At 35.3% G+C, this 26,199-nt stretch overlaps 1 protein-coding gene across 1 annotated transcript in view; it reads right to left on the reverse strand.

Moving 5' to 3' along the window:
- The window catches only part of SLIT2 (slit guidance ligand 2), a 379,517-nt gene that overhangs the window by 115,524 nt on the left and 237,794 nt on the right, over nucleotides 1-26,199 (reverse strand). Inside the window, exons 8-12 of the mRNA XM_029952292.1 lie at nucleotides 24,051-24,214; nucleotides 22,910-22,921; nucleotides 21,827-21,965; nucleotides 3,555-3,626; nucleotides 2,994-3,065 (exon numbers count right to left, since the gene is read on the reverse strand). Coding sequence (XP_029808152.1) covers nucleotides 2,994-3,065; nucleotides 3,555-3,626; nucleotides 21,827-21,965; nucleotides 22,910-22,921; nucleotides 24,051-24,214 — 459 coding nt within the window. The remainder of the gene's footprint in view (nucleotides 1-2,993; nucleotides 3,066-3,554; nucleotides 3,627-21,826; nucleotides 21,966-22,909; nucleotides 22,922-24,050; nucleotides 24,215-26,199) is intronic.

Consider the following 26,199-nt stretch of genomic DNA (forward strand, 5'->3'; position numbering starts at 1 on the left):
ATTCTGCTTTCTTTATTTTCCTTCAGAGCATATTTTTAAGTAGGCTTCATACCCAGTGCAGAGCCCAATGTGAGGCTTGAACTCACAAGCCTGAGATCGAGACCTGAGCTGAGATCAAGAGCTGGACGCTTAACTGACTGTGACGTCCACACAGCGCTCACTTCACAGCCCTCATAATCATCAAATGTACTATATCTTCTGACCAGTATCTAGTTTATTATCGGTCATCTCCACGAGAGAGGAGTTTGTGTATTTTGTTCACTCATGTATCCCTAGAGCCTTGAATAGGGACAGGACACAACGGGGTCCCGTATTTCTGAGGAATGTAGGATTGTGGTGAAATGAAAAAAAAAAAGAAAGAAAAAAGTATTGTGAGTTTGGACAGTTGTACACTTTATGAAGGGTAAAAATTAATCTTTGGAAGTCAATTCAAAATGTGAACACAATGAAGAAAATGATAACAGTTACAGCATATGGACTTTCTCTAGGATATAGCACAGTTGTTTGATTCTCTCCAGAAAACATTGGCTTTTTTTTTAAAGTAGGCTCCACGCTATGCATGGACCCCAACATGGGGATTGAACTCACAATTCTGAGATGCAGACTTGAGCTGAGATCAAGAGTTGATGCTTAACCGACTGAGCCAACGAAGATGCCCCTAAAACGTCTGTTTCCTGACATTACAGGGTAGTAGGTGGTGCTGCACTTCTGGAAACCAGTTCCCACTCTTCTGTATATGATTAGGTTTTGAACTAGGAATTCCCCAGTGATTTGAGTCCCTGACTAAAAGTCAGTTCCAAAAGGAAAGATCATGCTCTGTTACGGTTGTCTGAAAAACCTGTACACGAGAGTTCTGGTCATGAAGATTAAAATTTCAATTCAGCAAGTGCATCCTTTACAGATGTTACTTTTTTACTATTTGCTGTGAGTCTATTATATTTATGGGGTAAGTATATAATAAGTTATAATATAATCATTAGTTGTAACTATGTGCTTATTAATAAATATAATATATATTAATATATTACTACATCAGTAATGTGAAATATACAATATGTATAAATATATTATTTATAATACAGTAAAATGTATATAATAGTAGGAATTACAGTATCGTATTACACATAATTTATAATATAATAAATACATAGAGATTGTTATATATTTATGTAATAATATAAAGATGTAATTAGAATAAATATATCAATATGTTTTACTACTTATTTTTTTATTTTCTTACTTCTTTTTTATCATTTATTTTAATTCTCACATCCAAAATGTGTCAATTTTTTTTCAAATTTTTTTAAATGTTTTATTTATTTTTGATACAGAGAGAGACAGAGCATGAGAGGGGGAGGGGCAGAGAGAGAAGGAGGTACAGAGCCGGAAGCAGGCTTTAGGCTCTGAGCTAGCTGTCAGCACAGAGCCTGACGCGGGGCTCGAACTCACGAACCTGAGATCTGACCTGAGCCGAAGTGGAGACTTAACCGACTGAGCCACCCAGGTGCCCCCAAAATGTGTCAATTAACATTAAGGCAATAGAACTTAAGCATAAACTATCAGCAAACAGATATTGATAGGAATTCTCAACCATTTCTCTCTTTTGACATTCGAGGACTTATCTTTGAGGTGTCTCTGATACCCAAAGGGCCAGGGATTAATACAATAATTTGGCTTTTGTTCTGTCCTTTTGTGTGGCTGGAAGGTGGTCCCTATTTACTTTAGACAATATTCTGAACACTTTGGACATCCAGAATGGCATACCCCATAATATATGGGCCATCTGATTGAGCAATTTAATGGAGTTTTACATTAATCTGTGTTATTTTAGAATCTGCCAGCTCAGTCTAAATACAACACCAGTTTGCATTCTACATTTTCTGCTAGTAATTCTCTCCAGGTCTTGAACTTCCTCTGGTTAAAGCAACATCCACAACAAACTAAAAAGACCCTAAGCAGATTCCATTTTCGTCCCTCGAAGAAAACTAGTTTTCTGAGCAGACCAGTGCAGCACGCTGAGCCTCCATGTGCCCGGATGACCACTTCTGTCTAATTCTCCCCGGGGATGAGTGACCGTGGAGTGCTGCATGCACCCTAGGTGCTGATCTGGGCCTCACACAGGTATATCATGGCCCTCCCACTGGCACCATTGCTTTCTGAAATACTCAAGAACTCTGCAGTCATTGATAAAGGTAAGAATCCTTCGGTAAGCTTCAACTCTTAGGAAAATACATGCCAGCCTCCATGTCAAACTTTAAAGCTACAAACTGAATTCAAGTTGACTGTACTTGGTGGAAGTCTGAAGATTTTTTTTTTTTTTTTACAAATTTGATAGAATGGCAGCCTTTATCCATTTATTTCACAATCACTTTAATTTATATAGTTTTCTCCCTGAAAAGCTTTTTGATGTGAAAAAGCTGCCATCCTTTTATTATCTTTGTTGTTGGAGAGCTTAGTGCTGGTTCCTTCAGGGAAGTCTCAAGGAGACGGGGCAGGGAGCTGAGCAGGCCGCTCATTTGGCATCTTCACCTGGTCTCTCTCCTAAAACTTCACTGAGCGTCATTCTAAGGGGACTAATACTGCCTCCAGATAGAGATTGCTGGTTTACGGCTTATAAATATAACAATGACCAGAGTGCTCCTAAATACACATTTCCCCTGCACTTCAGAAACAAAAAGATGTCAGTAATAATAATAATATAAATACAGAATAATGTAGAGCTCTTACCCTGGCTTTCGAAATAGCAAAACTATCAAATCCTAAAACATATACTGTTAAAAAATGGGCTGATTTTAGTGAGGGCTGATTTTAGGGATGGGGAACAATTCCCCCCTAGAAATGATGAAATTCATTAAGATCGGTAATAAAGAATATCATTAATAATTCATAACAAAAAATTAAAGGGTTATTTTTCTTAAATCCAAACTTGTAAAAGATGGAGACAGTGTTAGTTGTACATTCTGTTTTCCTTTGGCCATGTGGTCGATACTTACAGTGAATTCAGAGAGCGCAGTCCTTGGAAAGCATCTGGTGCTAGTTCAGAGATCTGATTATTGCTCAGGTCACTAAGATCAGAAATAGGGTTAGGTTAAATTAAATAGAATGCCAGGGAGGATTTACTGCAGGAGAAAGCTATTACTGCCTTTACATGTCCCTTTTGCACCTGTTAATACATGTATAAAATTTGCAACATAAACCATCTGAAGCATCTTAAATTTAAAAAAAAATCAGACTTTTAGCTCAATTATTGACTCTTTTCTTAAATTATCGGAAAAGATGCCATCTCTTAATTTTGAAAATAGAACGTCTGTTGACGGCATGCTATATTGATCACAAACATTCACGTCGGTGTGAATCAATATGTTACATTACAGAGAACGTTAAACTATTACATAGTTTAGCTTTTAACATCACAGTATTATAAGACTAGCAATCGGATAGTCACATCACTTAATATTTAAGCTGTCAAACATTCATACTTAAGTGATTGTCTGCATGGTCATGACCTGTATAATTTTTAAAATTACATATATTCCAGAATATTATTCACTCACATTCTTCGAAGCTTTTTATATGGTGAGAAAGCTCCAGGAGGGATGACCTTGATTGAGTTCTGTTCCAAACGTCTGCAATGAGAAAATTCAATTTTTAAATGGAAACGTGAGCTCTCAGGGATGTTTAATTCAAGACCAGGATTCATGTCAGGAAGGAACGCTGATGCTCTTCGTGAGTGATTCTTTTTTTTTCCTCAAAAATAAGTACTAAAATTAATTGTGCTGTGCCCTAAATGTGGAGCAAGATTGGGAATAAAAACAAGGCAATTATAAAAATGAATAAAAATATCCTGGTTTTTAGGCATTACAGGTCCATTAATATTTAAGTCTGGAAGTTGTATAAAAGAGAAAGTACCTGTAAGAAACTAACTCGGAAGTACATTATAATAACCTTTATCTGAGTAAGAGAAATGTGTAGTAACACCGAACAGATGCATCGCATGTTTTAGAGATAATTATAACTCTTCCACAAAGGAAGTTACTGTTGGATATTAAATTTTATAAACCTTTTATTTCCTCTACAGAAAACATCTTATAGATTGAAGAAGGTTGTTATGCTCAGAAAATTAACTATGCAGCTTCTTATGAGGTAAAATTTTAAATTCCAATCCATTAAGTACTATAGGTGCTTTTCGGTAAGACTGGCTAGACTCTGAATATTTCATGTGGAAACCACTGCAGCAAAGTGCATTCAGACACAGCTGAAGTGTTTGTTTTATCATGCACCAAAATCAGAGCTGAAAATAAATCTATGGTTCTGTTTTCACAGAAAGGCATGATTTGACCCACTCAGTTATGAGTGACACAAAGAAATACGTTTCCTTAAGTGTTTCAGTAAACATCATATCCATCAAAAAATGCTGCCTCTCAGCTTCATTTCTATCCATGTGAACATTGTAATAAACATTTCCCATCCCTTCCCCTCTTCTCTCTGTATCCCAGAGGCTGACTCTTGGGAACCGTGTAATCCCAGGCTCACTTCCCAACTGGCTTTTGTGGAAATTGGCCAATGAGAGGCAGTGGTGGAGACTGAAGGCAGCATGAGGCAAGAAGCCAGGATATTCTCCCTTCCTCTGTCTCAAGGGATGTCCCCAGCAGTGGTCTCAACTTCTTCATAATTTTAGCTTCTGCTGGGACCACTTCCTGACTTTGCATAACATCCTTTTCTTCTTAGATCTTTGTAGACCTGGATGTGGACACTGCTTTCTATTCTCTGGGTCAGCTTCACAACTGCTTAATTTCAGTCTTCATATTAAATCCCTCTGTTAAAAGTACCTAGCATGAGCTTCATTTTCCTGCCTGAATTAAAAAAATATATATATACAAATATATAGATAACTATATTTAAACATAGTATATATTGGGTATTGGTAAAAATTGAATGTTATGAATGAGGATGTATGTTGGTATGTATCACCAACATGTAATGAATATCAAATCAAAACAAACAAAATATCCCCAGAAGGTTAAATAGAAATGCCTACATTTTGGTCTTTTCTGAATCCAAAGCCCTTCTTTTAGTTCCAGATTTTCATCAATAGCCTCAGGGTTCACACTGACCTTCTTATATCTACTTGTAATGGGTATTCACAATCATCATTGCTCTTAAACTCCCTGTAGCATTTGATTTAACTAACGATACGTCCCCCCTGGATGCGGTACTATATGCCTCTGGTTCTCTTCTCTTTCTCCATTTCTGAATCTATTTTCCAATCTTCTAAACCCAGCTATTCTGCAAGTTACTGTCCCTTCCTCTCCCACACAGAAGCTAATTATTTCTCTATAATTTAGTTATGATTGTCTCCCTCCAAAAAGCAGAAAATATTTTGTTCACACCAAAGATAAATTCAAGTTTATTTACAAAATATATAAGGAAGAAAACTGAAACTCCTCATAATGCACCAGTTAAATCAGTGAGTTTTACTTTAATTTTTTGCATGTATATTTATTTTATATCATTAAAGTCTTACTGTATAGAGAATTTTGAGTTATATACCTTATATCAAATATCATACCATACATGTTGTCCTAATATCATTAAATATTTTGGGCGATGTTATTTTTAATGTCCTTATAAAACTTAATTATCAAAATGAACCATAGTTATTAAACCATTCTAATAGATTAGCCATTTAGGTTAGTAATAATTTTACATAATTATTAATAATATGGTTTAGTTATTTTAAGATAACTGAAGCATGGCCTCCTCCTGAACCCTTTCTTTATTTTCTTAGGGATGGTTCCTTATATCTTTATATACCAAAGGCATTGTCTTCTCTGCACCTCTGCTCTATCTCACTGTATTCTAGTCATTTTTCACATTTCCCTCCTCCGCCAGGTTTGTTGGCTCCTAAGGGGCAGATTTACCCCAGAAGACAAGAAATAAATCGTACGAAGAAAATATAGATTTGGCCTCTGGATTATTTATCTAGGTCTTGAGAAAGAGTACTTTTCAAAAATCTCTAAATATAGCAAAGGGCATTTAAATCATTTCACTGTTACACTATTGATCAGAATGTTATAGATGGATGGTTTAGAGACACATTCTTTTGTTGTTGCTGTGATCCAATCTTGTAGGCAGATTTTAAGAAATTTAAAATGTAATCAATGAAAATACAATGAAAGTCAGCTATAGATGCAAGACTATTGACTAGAGGACTTTCTGCAAATCTAGGCCAATGAAGAATCATTTCATTTTGTTAAAGATTAGCTTAAAATTATGTAAAACTATGATGAAAGAAAATAAAAATTCTTAGCATCTGATAGATTTCTTTCAATGCAAACAGTAATGCAAAACCATTTCATATGATTACTTTCCATAAATATCATTTCAAGTTCTTGAAAATAAGAAAATCAGTGGTCATTCATTCACCCTCTGTACCTGTGCAAAATATACTATATGAATGAAATTCAATGGGACTTGGAAGCAAACGTGTTTATAGCCTTATGGAAGTTTTAATGATAAAGCATCTAATTTGCTATTACATTTCCAATTAATTTGTTTAGTACAAATTAAAAAAATGATATATTCAGCAATGAAGTATCAATGACATTAATTCACAAATGTGTCAAACTAATTCTATTATCTAATATAACTGAAGAGCTTCCTTAGAAATTTTAAAATTCATTTATTATTTTAAAGTCTCTAAACAAGAATACTTACAATGGTCACTAATTGTTCCTCTGGCACTGAAATACATGTTATAACAACTAAATGTAGATGTGTCTAATCTGCAGTTAATTTCATTGATAAGTATTCCAACTAAAGCAATGAAAAGGTATATAGTAAGTGAGGCTATATATATTTTTTTTATAAAATGCATTCACAGAAAGTTATAAAACAAGGAGAGTTTATGATAAAATAATGTTAAAATTTACAGGCAAAAATAGTAACTCAATATAGTGCTGTTGCCTGTATCAGTTATTCTTGCAATGTACCATAGTTAACCTTCACATTGCAAACAATTTCATTTAGAACATATGCAACAGAAAGCTGAACAATGACATGTAAAATGGATTTGCTTGCTTTTCTTTATTTATCTGTTTGCTTCCAACCTTTTTTAAAATAAAGTATTTGAAACAGAGCTTATACGGTTATTTATACTGACTTAGCAGCTAATTGCTTTTTATGGCCCTGTACCAACCATCCATTAAGGCAAAACATAATTGCCTCCTTCATTCAAACAGACAGATTCTCAAGCACGAAAATATTCTACCACTGACAGATGTCAACCAATAATTTTTAAAATGTTTCAAAATGTCTATTTTTTCTTCTTTAGTGGGCAAACAATAAACTAATGTGTACTTCCTTTAAACTTTCAGATCTCTAGGACCTTACTCTTCATTACAAGAACTTAAGAATATATTTTTAAAACTTTAAGCAACATACATCTCAAATGGTGTCCATACTTCTATCGAAAAGTGGGGAAGGTATTTAAACCACATAAAAAATAAGGAAGAAATATATTATTCAGGTGAAGGTTAAAAAAACAAGCAAATGAAATGTACATTTTCTGTCTTTGCTCTCCTGTAATCTTCAATTTTAATAGCATAAAATCCGCTGAATTTTATAGAGTGCAAATCTGAATCCATTGTTCCGTGAAGAATCTAATTAAAAACATTCCAGGGTTAAAAAACAGATAGTGTAATGGCCGAGATGTATCTGCACGCTCTGGATAAAATCCACCATAATTAAGAGCCTTCCAAATCTTAGTCCTTCATAAAAATAAAATTCAATATTTTGAATTTCAAAGTACAAATATATTTAAAAACTGAGTAAGGGAGGAAGAAAATTCTATCAACCACATAACGTATGGAAGCTTTTTAAATGTAAAAGTAGCCCAAACCTTTTCCTCCACAGAATGTATATGAACAATTGCAAAACATCTTATCACTCTGTGTGTGTGTGTGTGTGTGTGTGTGTGTGTGTGTGTAGTTTATATAAAAGCAATTTGCTGTTACCACTTCATAAAAATCACAAGGAAATTTTAGTGAAGAGTTCAATGAGATAAGAAAATGGAGACAATTTTATAACTGCTCCATCAAAAGTTCAAAGCTGCAGTATGTTTAGCCAATAAAAACCTTATTCCCCACTTGCATACATCTTTTTCTTGTTCTCTAGTTACTATTTTTTTCACACTTAGAGAATTTCTAGGGAATGAACTCCAACCAATATATGCTACTTTCTGGCGTCTATTTTAAAGGGTATGGAAAACAGAAAAATAAATCAGGAAATCTTTCTGTTCTAATACTGTAGGCCCTTAGAACATGGCAATGATGTCAGGTATAATTGAGCTGTGTGACATAAAATACTCTACTATGGTTATTCATGAGCAGGATTTACATCCATAGAATATACAACATAGTGCAGTTCAGAAAGTCACAAATCCCAACTAGCTGTTCTGAAATCAGTTATGAGATATTAAACAATGTTAGTTTAATTTAAATGACACATTCAGCTCACTAGTGCTCAAGTCTCAGGAATCATTCTCAATGTTTTAAAAATTAAATTATGTGGACAAACCAAACAAAATGATACCCACATGTCAAAGCCAAAAAAGCTCTCTCCATTACCTTGAGATGTTTTTCTCCATTATGTTTTATATGTGTGTGTACATAAAGATAAAAATATATAGTTCCGTGATTAAAAGCATCAGCTTTTCAGCCACTGGTAAGTTCTGTGACCCTTGCAAATACTAATTTGCTTCTCTAAGTTTCTCTTCCCAAAAAAAACTAGGAAAATAAAACCTTCTATAAAATATGTTTTTATAAAAATATGAGAATTAGAAAAATGTTTTATCTTGCATAAAAATAGTGCAAAGATAAAAATATGGGGATATATATGGGTATCTATGTAATCACACACATAATAAGCAGCACTATATGATAAAATGCCTACAACACACATTAGTTTCACACACACAGACTATATAAATAAATCCTGATACATTTTTGATCTCTAGTAGAAAATAAACATATATGATTGCAAAACACATTTTAAACAAATCAGTAGCACAGATTTGCAGATCACTCAGCCATTTTGAATTAAACACATACATGCATACATCCTTTACATGGAGGTTGAAAAAATATATGATGTTGTAATTTTCATGATGCATATGATGAAAATATACTATTTTTTTCAACTTTGGAAACTGTCTTAAGAACTCAAAAAGGTTTTACAGCACCAGTAAAGTATGAGTTTGGATTGATTGTGTCTGTAACATACAGCCCAGATGTTGATTATACATGGCAATAAAACTGACAGTTCTTTGCATTTTCCCCATCTGCTTTTAACGTAAATGGCAAAAACAGCTGCCAGAGAAGAGAAGATAGATTTAATGGGGTATGGGGAGGAGGCTGTGGAATGACCCTAGCTTCTGAATCTTGGACTGCTCAGTGTAGCCAAACATTCTCTTCATTGGTAACATCAATTAAAAATTTGAAAAGGAGGAAGCAGTTATATTACTTTGGCATTAGGGATTCTCTTGACTATTACATAATAATTCCAAAGTCAGTGCTTTGTATTTCTGGAATATTACTTCTAACATTAGCAGTAAATGGTTGCCTTGAAATCCTTCATATGTCTGTATATAAAATGACCCAAGATATTTTCGACTGAAATACAATTTCTTTCATGTAACTGGAGTTCTAGTACTTTGTAAGTTTAATAAATACCTTTGGCAGGTGAGTGAATATTTGCCTCTGGAGGGACATTCTATGCATGCAGCATGCATTTCTGCCTTAGGACCGTGTCCATACTAATTGATTATCAGCCATCCCTGCCTTGGGATGACTTGTTCCTGAATATTGGTCACTTCCTTAATCTTATTTTAGTGTGTGTGTGTGTGTGTGTGTGTGCGTGTGCGTGTGTGTGTGTGTGTGTGTGTGTGTGTGATGTCATTCTAGGGTACATGCCCCTGAGAGTAAATTCAATTGATGTTTTCAGAGTAGAAATAACTGTTTTTCCATTTGGTCTTTAAGCACTTAAAGCAAGACAAAGATGAGTGTGTGCAAGGGTGTGTGTTCTCACTGACTTCATGTTTCGGGTAGTGACCTAAATAAGCATTAACACTTTCATGGGTCTATTCATGGGGATACATGTTCAAATGCAAAGATACACTCAAAACATAGACGCACATGGTGTAGCTTTAGAGGGAAATATGGGCTTAGGCACACAGCTCACTGATTTCAGGGGGACAGAATATAGGTTCATAATGTCAATATCACTAAGTTTTCATATATGTTTACTTTGGCAATTCCAGAAATAAAATGGTTAAATGTTCTGCTGCTTCGATTTTCATTAATTATGAACACCTTTTGGACACTAACTTTGAGCCAGGCGCTGAGCTAAGCTGCCCATTTGGTAATAATTTTAGTTTTGAAAACACTATGCAAATTGCCGTTACACATCATTTGTTTAACAGTATTACTCAATGAGCAGATAGCAATTGGCCCCTCTTCCACCTCCTGCACTGACGTCCTGTCCAAGTTATCCATCATCTTTTTCCTCAAGTTTAGGAAACCATGTGACCCTGAATGAGTAGTATTTGAGCTATATGGATTTTCAACTCTCTTTCCAGATGATTGCAGACCATGAACCTATAACTTAATTCCTAAAAAACACATGATGATGATTTGTCTGAGAATAAAAAATATATTTACTGTGCACCATCTTCATTTTTGTTAAAGTCTACATAGGTCTGTCTTATATTACCTCTAATGGGTCTCCATTTTTTTTCTTTTCTGTAGAAATTTTTATGAAATCAACCACCACAGCACCAGGGTCACTCCCTGGAATAACCTTCTATCATGATCTGCTGCTACACCTGCCCTGACCATGCCCTCCAAACTGCTGCTAACACATTGTCAGCATACTCTTTCCCTCCAAACCATTCTCTGCCCATCCTACGGTGATTTTTCTAACATCTCTAATCATGCTTCTACCTTCCTCAACATGCGCATTGTATGTACAGTTGTTATCAGATGAGGTGATTCATCAAGATTAGGCTTCTACTCTACGTTCCAGCAATCAAAAAGTGCTCTAACTTCTCAAAGACATAATACCTCTAACTTTTCTGGGCCTTTGCACATCCTTTTTCCTCTGCCGATAATGCCTCCGATTTCTCTGCCTGCAAGACTCCTCCTCATGCCTGAAGATTCCTTGATTCTTCCAGGCACACCAAGCCATTCCTTTCTCTGTATTCCTGTGTGTATACTTTTTATTACTTATGTACTTTTAAATGTTTCTCTTTGTGTGGTTTCAATTTTTCACACAGACATCTTGGAGTCTGGTAATGGGTCCTTTGATTTGTAATGCTTGATGTACAGTAGGTACTCACAAAAATTTGTTCAGTATGTAGTGTATGAAAAAATGCTATTTTCATGCATCCTTCTGTTGCAATAATACTCATCAGACTCCTTGAATTTGTTTAGAGAAACCAGTTGGAGTTTCCTTCTTGCCTTAAGGTCTTATTAATCTCAATGCTGGTCATTTAAGTATTTTTTCCCAATTTACTTATAATTTTACTGTACCTATTTTCACCTCATAACTAATAATCTAAAATTTGATTTAGTCTTCTATGTCTTTCACTTAAGAAAGCCATTATAGTTTTCTGCTTAAATGATTACACACCTCAACAAAAAAGCATGTGTGTATACAAGCATATAACATATATGTTACAAAAATAACATTTTGTGAAATTAGACACAAGTAAAAATAGGTAAAAAAAATAAATTGAAAGGACAACCAACGAATGGGAGAAACCATTTGGAAGTCATGTATTTGAGAAAGGGGTTAATATACTACATATTATATATATATATTAAAACTCAGTTGCAAAAAAATAAAAAAATCCAATTTAAAAATGGGCAAAGGGCTTAAATAGATACTTTCCCAAATGGCCACTATGTACATACAAAGGTGCTCGGCATCACTAGCCATCAGGAAATGCAACTCAAAACCACAAAAAGATACCCCTCACATCTTTTAGAACGGCTATTATCAAAAAGACAAGAGGCAACAAATGTTGGCAAAGATGTGGAGAAAAGAAACCACTGTGCATTGTTGATGGGAATGTGTATGGGTGCAGCCTCTTTGGAAAACAGCATGGAAGTTCTTCAAAAAATTAAAAATAGAACTACCACATGATCTAGCAATCTTGCTCTTGGGTTTATATCTGAAGAAAATGAAATCAGTATCTTGAAGAGATATCTGTACCCTGATGTTCATTGCTGCTTTTCTCACAGCATATGAGAACAACTTAAATGTCTTTTGACAGATGAATGGATAAAGAAAATGTCACACACACACACACACACACACACACACACGTCACACATACATACACATTACTCAGTCATAAAAAGAAAATCCTTTCATTTGCAACAACACAGATGAACCTGAAGGACATTATGCTAAGTAAAATAAATCAGGCAGACAAAGACACATACTATGTGCTATCACTTGAATGTGGAATATCAAAAAAAATTCAATGTCATTAAATCAGAGAATAGAATAGTGGTTACCAGGGTCTTTGGGAACAGGGAAATGGAGAGATATAGGTCAAAGGCTACAGATTTCCAGTTATAAAAGAGTAAGAGTAAGTTCTGGGGATCTAATGTACAGCATGGTGACTATAGTTAATAGTACAATATTGAGAGTAGATCTTAAGTGTTCTCACCACACACACACACACAGGTGCACACGCACACACACACATACACACGAGTTAACTATGTTAACCATGTGAGGTGATGGATGTGTTAATTATCTTGATCTTGACAATCAGTCCACAGTGATTTGATGAGTCTATCAAATCTTCACATTGTACAGTTTGAATATATACAATTGCATTTGCCAATTATTTCTCAATGAAATTGGAAGGAGAAAAGAAGGAAGATGGGGGAAAAAGGTAATAATTTTCTTATCATGAATGCATATTATTAATAAAAATGGATTCTGTCCATGTAATGAATGTGTGTAGCTTTTTAAAGATAATTATTTCACTATTTTACTCAATAGCAATTAAAGACTGTTGAAGGTACACATATGAAATCAAAAATTCTGCCAAAATAAATATGAAAGCACTTTGATATTATTAATGAACTCAAGAATGGTCTATGGAACTACAAGTATAGAAGAATTTATACATTTATTTTGCATAACTTATCTTACACTATTTTGCTGGGCAATTATCAAAGCTGTTGTATGGATTATACTAAGCATGGCTACTGATAACTAAGAATAAATATGAGATGTTTGTTTGAGGAAACATGATAGAGATCTTTGTTTTGTTCACTGAATAATGAATTGGCTCTCTGCATTTGTAGGAAGCTAAATTATGATGTGTTTTTCTGGGCCCTTAATTCAGGATGGAATTACATAATATGAAAATATAACCCAAAAGCACAGGAAATAAAAATTAAGAATGAACAAAGTTTGCATGAACTTCTTTGATATCAAATGACTTTCTGACTACCAATCCTATAAAATACACTGTCAGAAAGAAATCACATTGTTTTCTTTTTCTAATTGTAACTATGTTATTAGCATATAATCAAAGCCGAAGTGTTGGTTAATGTAAATACTTTGATGATGGCTTTCTTTTGGTCCTAAAAGTTTTTATTTAATGAAATTTCTAGACAAAATTATATTACTTGATAGAAGAAAAGCTAGTTTCTTCAGGAGATTTGGGGGATACATACCACATTTCTACTATTGGAAGAAACTCAAGAGTCAAATACATAAATGCAGCTAATTCTCTACATCAAAGGAGGTATGTAGAGTGATAGCTCCATATTTGAAATTAGGTTTGGGTAAAGACCCATAAAATTATTTTCTACATTACAAAAGAATTAAAAGTTTTCTGCCAACCTGGGGAGAGTATATAGCTTCCTACATTCTGTTTCAGTAGGTCTGAAGCAAGTTTTTTTTAAAAAAATTATCATAAAAAGGCCTTAACTCTGATACAAGATGATTTTTTTAAAGCACTAGGTCATAACTATTTCTACTAGACATAGAATATGAGAGTGTTATTCGTTAGGCTGCAAAGCATAAAATTATAAATATATGAGCTGCAAAACCAGAAGTCTGGCATGTGCTATATGTTAGTTTAATTCTGAGAGTAAATATGAGGTAAGAAAAATATCTAGAATGCTAACAAAGTTCTCCAGTTGTTATCAAATGGCGTAGTAAAACTATCAACTCCAATTTTCATTTTTATACTACTTTCTTAACTCTTCCTGTTTTCTCTTGCACATCATAACCCTTAAGTTGGATGTATCTCTAATTGTTTTAATACTTCCATCGTGACACAATTAAATACTTTCACAGTGAAAATTCACTTTGAAATTATCAGCCTACTTTTTATTTAGCAAGGCAAACTCAAATTATGGACTATTTCTTTCTTTCACACCAAATTATATTTAAAATGGTATCATTTGCTTTTAGATATTTTATCTATTTTGTCTAAATAGGAGAGTCAAGGTAATTTACATGTGATATAAAAATTAGTCAAACAGCATGCTGCATTTATTTTTCAAATTTATTTTCAAAATTGTAGCATATGAGGAGAAAATCAACCAAGAACATACCATGTTAGCTATGCTATTAGCTGAGATATCACTGAGTGGATGATAAATAAAAAGTAACTTTATTTCATGAATACCTGTAACTCTCTTAGGAAGCTTGAATAGGATAAGTGATTTTAAAGCATTTTAATCAAATCGAACTTTGGTATCCCTACCTATTGAAAGTAAGATGATTTTGACATATAGTATGTGGATTCAGTTTGGCAAATGTTAATTTATTAGAATTAAGGATTCAAAAACCTGAAACGGGCAAATGCAGAAATATCCTGAAAAAGGGTTTAAATGTATATGGGAAGAATATTTTCCTAAACAGAAATAGGGGGAAACATGCATTTTAAAAGTTGTATTCAGGGGGTGTCTGGGTGGCTCAGTGGGTTAAATGGCTGACTCAGGTCGTGATCTATCTGTTAGTGAATTCAAGCCCGTATTGGCGTAGAGCCTGCTTGGGACTCTCTCTCTCTCTCTCTCTCTCTCTGTTTCTATCCCTCCCCCAGTACTCTTGTTATCTCTCTCTAAAAATAAACAAACTTAAAAATATTATATTCAGTAGCATAAGTGAAGGTTGTAATAAGATACACCATTTAAGAGTCACTTCTTTTTTCACTTTATAATTATGGATGCAAGTGACACAGAGGAAACAAAAGAAGCAAAGTACTCTGAACCCTCACATCTAACCTCCATCACTGTGAATCTCTTTGAAAGAACCTTCTTTCTTCTTTGTAGCTGGCAGAGTAAAAGCAGACCCATAGTTTACACAATGATGAGTTTCCTTTCCATTTCACCTAGTTGAATAGCGTGTCCGAAAAAAATGTATCATAGCTTCTGAGAATTTCCAATCCATCTTAGAAAACATCGAAACAACCTCAGAAGATCTGACCTGAGAACTTTCCTACCATCTTTTCCCTTCCCATAATCTGAACTTCTCCCTGACCTTCTTCTCTCAAACAAATAAAAGAATGGTATGGTTCCCAGCTCCAGAGTCTTAAACAAGGCAGCCAAGAGTGAAGGCAGTCAGACATGAATAAAGAAGACATACTAAATTGTTACACAGCCTATATTCTTACTAACTGTTCTCCATGATTGATGGTGCTTCTGCATAATGGTTTGAACAGGTGATATGCCACAGAAAATCTATAACTAGATTGAAGAGAACTAAATGCCTATTTTATAGCAATCTATCATATCATATTCAAAATTTTATACCTCAAACGTGATGCAAGAAATTAATTCTGAAGATTTGATATATAGAGAATCAAATCGCTATTAATAATTTTGTTGCCATGGGCCAGATCACGTAAGACTTGCCTTAGGCATTCTGTCTGTATGAAAAGAAGGTTTTAAACAGCAGAGTCCAAAGCAGTAAACTGCTGGGAAGATTTCAACAAAGTGGGGGTTAGAGCTTCTTTCTTTTTTCTTTAAATAATATTTTTTATTTATTTTTGAGAGACAGAGAGAAAGACAGGGTACAAGTAGGGGAGGGACAGAGGGAGGAGACACAGGCTCAGTAGCAGGCTCCAGGCTCTGAGCTGTCAACAGAGCCAGGCAAACCCATGGGAGCCCACAACCCATGAGATCATGACCTGAGCCAGTCAGCCGCTTACTGACTGAACCACCCAGGTGCCCCAAGAACTTCCTTTGAAATTTACTTTACCTTATACTACTACACATTCTATTTTTCCCTCCCGATCTTCATTAATCCATATTCCCTTGTCACATGCTGTGTCTCCATGAAGAATGGAGGTTTGGAGGCTCTTCAGAATGTGTGCACTGGACGCCTTCTACTTGCCCCCAATTCTGTTCTTTCCTCCATCTCCACTATACTAAGTTTTGGCTCAGAATGGTAAGGAAAATAGACATAGCCCTGCCCTTTTTAAGTTTTCGGTCTAATAGGGATAGTTTGATAATAATCCAAATGCCTAATTAAACTGTGATAAGTTCTATGCAGATAGCATCCAGGGGTGCATGAGAATATTTGACAGAGAACAGGAGAGAGGACCCACACTATAACAGTTGTAGTATAAAGTAACATGAAACTGCTCTCGGTTTTTCAACACATTCTGATACTTTAATGTCTGTCTTTATGCTCCTTCTATGCAGTCTTCGAACGTAAATTTCTCAAAGCTTCTCTTGCCCTGTTTATTATGAGTGCCAGCCAGCCTTTCCTTCTGATTTTTTTAATTCTCTCTTCTATGAGAGCCCAAGAAGCCCACACCATGTTTACCTTTCTTTTGCAGCTGGATCCATGAAAGAGCAGGAGCTCCGCAATCAAATAAGTGTCAGGCTGAGGCCAGCATAGCCGCTTCACAATTGAAAAGCTTTTAAACAAAATGTCTTAACATTTTTGGCCTTATTAAAACAAAACAGCAAAATGAAGTTGTCAGTGTTTGAAGGATGTGAGGTAAATGTCTATAAGGTTCATTATAGAAAAAAATATGGCCTTGGAGAAAAATGGCTAAGACGTAACTATACAATGATTGAATCAATGAATGTATCTAGAGGAGGAGACTACTAGGAGATACTGAGTGGGCTGGCCTAGAGGAGAGATAAAAGGAGCTCCCAGACATAAATAGAGCGTGGAATCCAAGCCAGCATGGGGAACAGAGAAATTTAACAAATTAATTTTAAGTATTTATAACCCCATTTTAGCTCTTGTCATGAGATATCCTATTCATTAACTTTTCTTTTACTTACTGTATATTAAAAGCACCATTTTTTTTCTACAGGGAGAGAATGGGCTGCTTCTTCAGGTTTTAATTTTAATCTTGTTCAATATAGCTGATTTTAGAGATAAATGTGCTGTAATCACTCACATTATCCATCTTTTCAGTAAATATTTATTTTCTATTTATCAAGTGCCTATTAGGTGCCACATACTAGATTTATAGCCGGGAATTCAGTGGTGATCAGAACAGAACCAGTTCCTGCCTCTGACTTCATAGAGTTTCTACTTCAGCAGGGTAGACATATAGAAATGAGATATAATAACTATACATATATCTGTATTGAATAAGACTCCCAACAAATAAGATGGCAGATCCTGGATCATATAAGATCATCAGGATGATGAGGCTTCGTGGAGAAATCCACCAACGTTCATCTAGTGTATATTCCTCCATTAGTTTTCCTACTTTATTTCAATTTGCATAAGCCCCCCTGTCAAAAGCCAATGAGAAAGATCACATGACCTAATGTGCATGCAGCATCCAACACTGTTAGATAGATGTTAGTCTCTTTCTACTGCCCCTCCTACAAATCATTCCAATTCTAACTTTAAAAGAATGATTCCCATCTCTCTTAACAAATAATTGCTTGAGTAAATTCCAGAAATATGAGATCATAGTCGTAAGCACAATGCAGAAGAAAGAAAAGGATGAGTCAAGTTTTCCTGCCTAGAATAACAGGCAGTAGATCATTCCTCCATGTTAACACATACATACTTTCTTTTTCTTTGGATTCTATTATGAGACAGGTGCAGGAATAAAGACATAGCACACACAGAAGGAAATCAACTCAACAGCATTGAATGAAATACCTGATAACTTGCAGTAAAGACATTCTATTTATAATTTATGGTAAAATCCAGATTAAAGACTATTTGAATAGTATGGAGGGAGGTTATAATTTTCAGTTCACCTGAAATTAAAAACCTGGAATCTATAAAAATGAAAAAAGAAGACAGTGTACAGCTTTACTTCCACATTTTATGAATCATACTGATGTTCTTTATACTAATAAAAATAAAAGAGTAATAAAAGAAATGAGTTACTAAGCTAGTAAGTTATGCCACTATAATGAATGGTAATGGGGTATTTTGTTGGAGCTGAAGATCAATATGATTTATTACCAGATGCTCTACTGATAAAGCTGATAATGTAATAACCAGAGAAGTGAAATTCACCTAGAGCTTCACATATGTTTTCATCTCTACTTATAAATTTAATTTATTGTAGCTTTATCTGATATGCCACCTCCTCAATACAGACAGACCCAATGGGACATATTATTTAGTATAACTTTTATGTACTAAGTTTCACAATAATACAAAATCTATAGAGCATACAAAATAGAAGAAACTCTTTGTTGTAAAAAATAAAATAGACGACATGGGATAAACCACTTTAAATGTCACACATTACTCGTGGACTGTTTTATCTACAGCTCAGTCTTTTGTCCGTCCATGGTGGTTTTTCAGTCTTTGCTATAATCAGGACGTGATTCACTGGCTCCTATGTCCCAGATCATTGTGCTCCTACAGAGATCTTACGACCTCTCACACTCTCATTTTTCCCTAAACGCATTGTCTCTGACTTCCTAACGATTGCAGTTTTCTGCATCTTCAAATGAATCCAGGTCGGTCTTTCATAGTGACAATTATCTTTTTTCGAAAAACCCTTATCTCAGCTAAACTAAGCCCCTTCCTCTCTCACCTATTCTGGCCCTCAGCTGCTTTTACTTAGTTCTATTGGGTTTCTCTTCTCTTACCCTCCTTTCTATTGGCCATTTCATGAATTTAACCATCAACTTTTATTTTGTTATATGAATTACTCCAAAATATTTGCCTCAAGTCTTTGTCTTGATCCAAGTTACTACAGTCTGTATTATTTTGGTACCTCTAAAAATCCCATCAGTAATTCAAGATTTCACAAATTTTGTTCACCACTACCTTTTTCTTCCAACTTTTGTCCTGTGCTTTAGCTTCTTATATACAACAATAAAACCACAGTTCCCATCCCTCATACTTGAAATTCTGGTGTCACCTTTGGCTCATTTTTCTCCATTAGTTCCTCATCTCACCAAATGCCGAAGACCATGAATTCTGCTGCTGTATTAACTATCGTACCTGCTTCCAGATCATCATTCCCACAGCTACGTAGTTCCTGCCCTTATGACATCTCCCCTCCATCAACATAACAGCCGCCTAAGGAGGCCTCATGCCTGGCCCTCTGGCCTTTTGCCAACCACTGACACACAGTTGTCAGATGAATTCTTGAAGATACAGATTAAAACTGTTTTCAAATGCATTCCAAATAAAGATTTAGGTCCTTAGACTATCAAAGCCCTTGATGAATTGGCTCCAATCTACTTTTCCAATGTTATTTTCCTGCATTCTCTCAGGTTCCAAATGCCACACTGAGCTTCTGTTTGGCTGTGTCTTGCATTTCCCTTCTTAGCACCTACGCTTATGGTGCTTTGTTCATTTTGAAAGCCCTGTCCTCATTTTTGCATCTCCATTCAATACCCATCCTTCAAGGCCTATCTCAGATGTCACCTCTTCAAGAAGGCTTCAATGATGGAGGGATCCTTTGTTGAATTACTACTATATACAAGGCGTATGTGTTATTTCACTTCAAATGAACAACAACCATTAGTTTCAGGGGAAGGGACAGTCTTGCAGAGGATAAGTAACCTGCCTGTGGTCTCACAGATAGCGAATGGCAGGTGGCCCGGCACTTCTAACTCAAGTTTTCTGCCTTTAATTAACCACTGTAACTTGACCTCTGCTTTATACTCGGCATAAATACCTTGAACTTCATTTGTCCCTCTCTTACAAAGCGTATTAATTGGTATCTCATTTCATAGCTTTTGTGTCAAATTTGCTAGTCACTTGATGGACGATCTCTGGAAAATTCCTGCTGTGTTTTATAATAGTGAGTGTTTTTCTAATAAATGCTCTTGCCTGGATAGATGAATATATTATTTCTCTATCTGAAACTTACTGTGTCTTTCTATTATCTAGTTCATCTTATATTACCACTCTTGATTAAGATAAAAGTCGTTCAATAATCTGTGGCTTTAAAACTATACAGATATGTCTTTTTTCAGGCATTATTTTCCATGATGCCTCCATTCGCACCTATTACTCTAATTAGGCTCAACTGTACAATCTCCAAAGCATAATGCTCACCACCACCTCTGTCCTTCATTCCTGACATTTCTCTTTTGTGCAATGTCACCCACCTCTTCCAAAACCATATAGTATTCTTTTTTCAAGGTTCAGCCAGAAAATTCTTATAAATGTCTTCTATGAGCAAAGTAGCTTCCAACAACTAAAATTTTGATGAGAATAATATTATGTGCATGCATTATTTCACATCTGTGCCAAACCTCCACAGATTCTAGAGTCTTCACAGATGATCATGCCTTACGCCCTAAAGCTCTAATAATACTTTTAAGTACGAATTAGATATTTTAAATAATGTTAGTGGGTCTGATGAATTAAAGTTAGTCTCATATAAAGTATATTCGAGCAGTTAACTGGCAAAAATTGCATAGTTTTGGAAAATAACTTAATTTTTGCACCTACTATGTAGATGTACAGGAGTTAGTGTCAATCCAAAATGCTAAAAACCATTTAAACTTTAGAATCGGCCTCTAACACAATAATATGATGAGCTGAGTGATTATGAGGTGCTGTCTTAGTTAATGGATATTGAGGTAAAGATTTTCCCTGATGCTCTCTTCCCAAGGTGGGAAAAACAGTCATTTGACATCTTACATGACCTTGTTTTATCACATGGCTTCTATCTGCAAGAACAGTGCACACAGCAGCTGCATACAAAATAGGTATGAAATACTTTGCCAAGACAAATTAACTTTTGATAGAGATTGCCATTGGCTCAAAGAGGTTAAAATGCTCACTAATTTAAAAAATATATATGCTTATATATAATATAATAATATATCTTATAATTGCATCTTTTTTATACTTTGTGGTGGACCATACAATCGTTCAAACAAAACAGGGACACTGCATTATAAAAAGTGAGCTCTTGGAGAGGCAGAACATCTAGCTATGCTGTTCCTGTGATTTATCACCCAGTTTGGCCCTTCTTTTAGGACCTGGACAGGAGCAGAGCTCAAGGTCCAAATGGTCAGACTATGTACAACCACTCTTATTTTTTCCGAAATAGCCTACTAACCCCTTCTCAAAGGAAAGGGAAAGAACTCTTTATCTGGAAAGTGCATTTTTAAAAATTCTACCTATATTAAAAAAAGAAAAATCCTCGTCACTTCAGCAAGATAATTTCTTAAACAGAGGAAGGCTCAGTACAGTTCTTCAAGGAATATGTGTCCAAGTTAATTGATCATATTTGCCTTTGATAAACCCTGAGTCTCTAAGAAAAGTCAGGCTTTGGGTCACGGTGGAGGTGGAGAGATGGGAGGGGATTTCGGGCACATACATTTCTGTGATGGTCTCTGGAAGATTCGTGGGGATCTCAGTGAGTCCTTTCCCACGACAGTCTACGATATTGTTGCTACAGGTACAAGCAGCTGGACAGTGCAGAACACTGCAGGAGGGAGCCATGAACGACTGGTGACCTGAAAAAGAAACAAACAGCAATACTATTTACCTTTCTGAAACTCATCATTGTGAAATATACGAGTTCATCTCAAACAACAAAGCACATTATTTAACAGATATGTATTTCTCTAAATATCTGAGCATAAAACGGACTTATATTTCTAATATATATTTTAGGAAGCATGAATTTATAGTTCTGGGTCAACACTCAGATGGAGCAAATGAGATTCTTAAAACTAATTATGAAAATGATAATTTTTCCCACTGAAATAATTGTTAAGAAAGGCTGGACTCAGACTGGAAACTAGAATTTGATTCAAAACTATTCTGAGTTCCAAAAAAAAAAAAAAAAAACCAGCAGCAGTTTCAGACTAACCTATATTTCATTTCTAATAAGCTTCATTAGAATTTGGTCTTTATTAAGTGTATGTAGCATAACGTATTGTATCTCAAGAAATGAAAGAACAGGCGTAACTGTTGATTCTAAGTAAGAAATTGTGTACCAATAAATGTGGGGATAATTAGATCTGGGTAAGGTTGATGTCCTGGTAGGTTCAAAATCTGCACTTTCTTTGAAGTTATAATAGTTTGTAACATGCCATTCTGTAACTGTTAATCTAGACAATACTTTTGTCAGCTTCTCAGAGTCTTCAAGTTTAGCATTAAGCAGTTACCTGTGGGTATATAGTTTTACTACTCAGTGTTTGGAAATAAACTGTTTTAAAAAGAGATTTCGTTGTTGGAATGATGAACGACAGAATGGCGGCTGTGCTGTACTGAATGGGGTCTGCACACACGCGGTTACCGGAGCGGGACAAGCCCTCTCTGATCTGCAGGGAGAGGGCCTGAGCGATCGGAAGGCCAGGAAGGGGCTGCAGGCCAGTCACTAACCCAAGCTCTGTTAACAAGCTCTCAAACATTACAAAAATAGTCTCAGTCTAAAAAAGAAACGTGAACTTGCCTTCTTCCTCATCTAGAAAACAGGAAGGGAAAAGTGAAGAAAGAAAAAAAGTAGTTAGTAACGGATTGTTAGTCATTTCATTATTTAGTTTTTTAAAAAGCAATCAGACCTAAGGAGAACATTCCATGACATTATAAGAAAATTTTGTTTGGGTTATGAAAGTGCGGAGAAGTACACGAAAGGGCCTAAAAGATAATAAATGAGAATCCTGTACGGGTATGTCTTCAATCCACTAAGACACTATTTCTGATGTGTTATATATAGTTCAAAATTTTGTGTTACTGTATCTTGAACAGACATTTCTGAAGCAGAACCAGACCTATACATATATATGCTAATATGGATTTATAATATCAACATATTATCGTACAATTAAATATAAACATAAATATAAATATACATGAATTGGTAATCAGACTGCCCTCCTGAGATCCTTGGATTCAACTATATGACCTTGGATGAGGCTACTTAGCATCTTTTTCCTTAACATTTTAATCTCTGCTACCAATTAATATTACATTTCACTACAGTTGTTCTAAGGCAGGTGAAATGAGGTAAGTGTATGTGAAACACTTAGGTTGGTGATCGAACGAACATATAGAAAGAAAGAAGTACATGTGACTTGCTGATATTTTACAGAGGCCATGCCTAATTTTCGTTTTTAGGTTTTCATCACGAAAACTGGTCATTTATCTCTTTCCAGTAGAAATGAACCACTAGTATACACAGGAAGTGCTTTGTCACTCTGCAATTACAATTGAGATACTTTTTTCAGTTTCCCAGCAAGATGAATCATATTTCCAATGATCAACATAAAAGTAGATGTAAATTATCACGTTAACAGGAAAGTAAGTAGCAAACAATTAAAATTGAAGAATTTCCTCTATTTCCCCAAGAGTAAAATTTGAAAAGCCTTTTGTCATACATTAAGTACAAGTAATCTGTAATGGCCAATCACACACAAATGTCTTAGAACATGTTATCAATATCACCGAGACCAAGGATTTCCATGGAGTGATTAGTGCACAACTGCACATGTTAGTGAGCAAAACACTGCAACTTTTAAAGCATGCGTTTTCCAAAGCTCTCTTACATAGATGCATAAAATAATATGACAACATAAACATTCTTTCTCTCTTACCACTGCAGACAAATTCTCGTTTTTGAACCTCAGCTACATTATGGCCCCTCAAGTGGGATGGACCCATACACTGAGTGTAGAGACCAACCCGGGGCCTTTGACGCAGCCAGTCCGAGAGCCAGGCCAGGTGACAGTCGCAATATAGGTTGTTTGAATGGAGGCGACTACATAAGAAGAAGGGAGGTTTAAAGCAAGAAAACAGAAAATAGTTATTCCCAAAATGGAAAAAAGTATTAATAATAACACATAACTTTATTTCTTAACATGTAAGTAGATAAAGCTTAGTAAGTCCCAACCTAATTATTTAAGAGAATCAACTTACTCTTCATTTACTTCCAAGCTACACAAATATACAGAAGCTTGATCATGACCATAAAAATGGTTTTCCGAGGCTCACTCAAAAGGGTGGGAGAAACAGGTACGTCCAAGGCAAATTTCTCTGCAGTCCCAACATACTGACCATCATTTGGGGTGGGGCGGGGTGGAGGCGGGGCCACATTAATAAAAGTTTTGGCTCTCCGTATGAGTTATCAGTTAGTCCCATTGTTGTTAGTTTCTGTAAAAAACTGCTTGCAACATCTTTTTAGCAGGTCACTTTCACTTTTTGCTGAACAAGATAGAATAATAATTCAATATAAAACACTTCTTTCATGTCCCTATTCTGATTTCCTTCTTTTTGTTTAATAGCAGAAAAAGGGATTAGCTACTTTGGGCTCTTGGGACCCTATCCTCAAAGAGCAGGAACTAAAATGAAAAGACAGAAATGGCTAGGAGTGAAGGAATTAAGTGAGCCCCCCATGCTGGCAGGGAGCCACACCAGAGCATGGATCTATTCCAAGTGGCAAATAGCACTTTTCCATTAATAAAATATCAGACAAATGTATCCACTAAATTAGGTAAATGACTTCAAATTGGCTTTTATGTTTTCTCAAACTAAAAAAAAAAAAGGACATCCAAAGCTATAAATCAAAGCATCATTTCCAGAATAATCTATGACACAGTAATACCATTTTAGTCCTTTTTAGCTGATGTGCTCAATTCTAACCCAATAACAGTAATGGATATTAAAACATGGAATTCAGTCCAGAAAGATAATTGGACCATAAAAATGGAATTTTTAAGTAGCAATGATAACATAGAATAATGAAACAACCAAAGCAAGGGGATTTCAAGTTAGAAGACTATTTTACATTCTCCTTGAGTCTGGAGCTACGGAACAGACTGTCTTGCATCAAAACTTAGACGGCGTGCCACCAAGAGAAAAGCTACATTTTGGGAAGGCTGGGTGGCCTCCAGTTCAGTTTGGTTGGAAGTCAAGTGGCATCCTCTGGAAGCCGCTTAGTGCATTCCGCCTGTCCTCTAAATATTTTCATCTAAACCAAGCACGTTACAATAATCCGATCAGGTGTGTACAAATTTGAAATGAGATAAGAACAATAAAACTTTAAAAACCTGATTAGCAAGACAAACTGTAATGGGTTTCTGGAGGAAAATAAGGCATACTACCGATTCAAATGATTTTTTGTTAAGGAGAAAAAAATAAAAGTGATATGTTTCTAGTTATAACCTATTGTAAAATGAAAACCTTTGAAAATCCAGTCAAAATTATGTTCCCTACTTAAAAACACATATACTTTTTCCAGAAGTCCAAAGCTTTGGTTATGTTTCCCACCACTTCCCTCATGTGGGATATAATGTATTTTAAGGTCAAGGTGATTCTTAAACCCCATTCAAATGAGATTTATCTCTGAAAATGCTTTAACTAAATCTCCCCACCCTGGGCTTTAAAGATTATGTTTTTCTCCAAGAGAAGAAAAACATAGCTGTAGCAAATACTTTACTAGAGAACAAGTTTTTATTCACCTAAAATATTTTAATGTCCTTCTCCTGAAAAGATACTTTTAAATAGAAATGCTGATGGACATTTAGGCTCCTTCCATGTTTTGGCTATTGTTGACATTGCTGCTATGAACATTGGGGTACATGTGCTCCTATGCATCAGCATTTCTGTCTCTCTTGGGTAAATCCCCAGCAATGCTATTGCTGGGTCATAAGGGAGCCTAAATGTCCATCACCTGACGAATGGATCAAGAAGATGTGGTATATATTCACGATGGAGTACTACATGGCAATGAGAGGGAATGACATA

Source organism: Suricata suricatta, chromosome 1 (assembly GCF_006229205.1).
Source record: "Suricata suricatta isolate VVHF042 chromosome 1, meerkat_22Aug2017_6uvM2_HiC, whole genome shotgun sequence".
In the NCBI taxonomy this organism is placed as follows: domain Eukaryota; kingdom Metazoa; phylum Chordata; class Mammalia; order Carnivora; family Herpestidae; genus Suricata; species Suricata suricatta.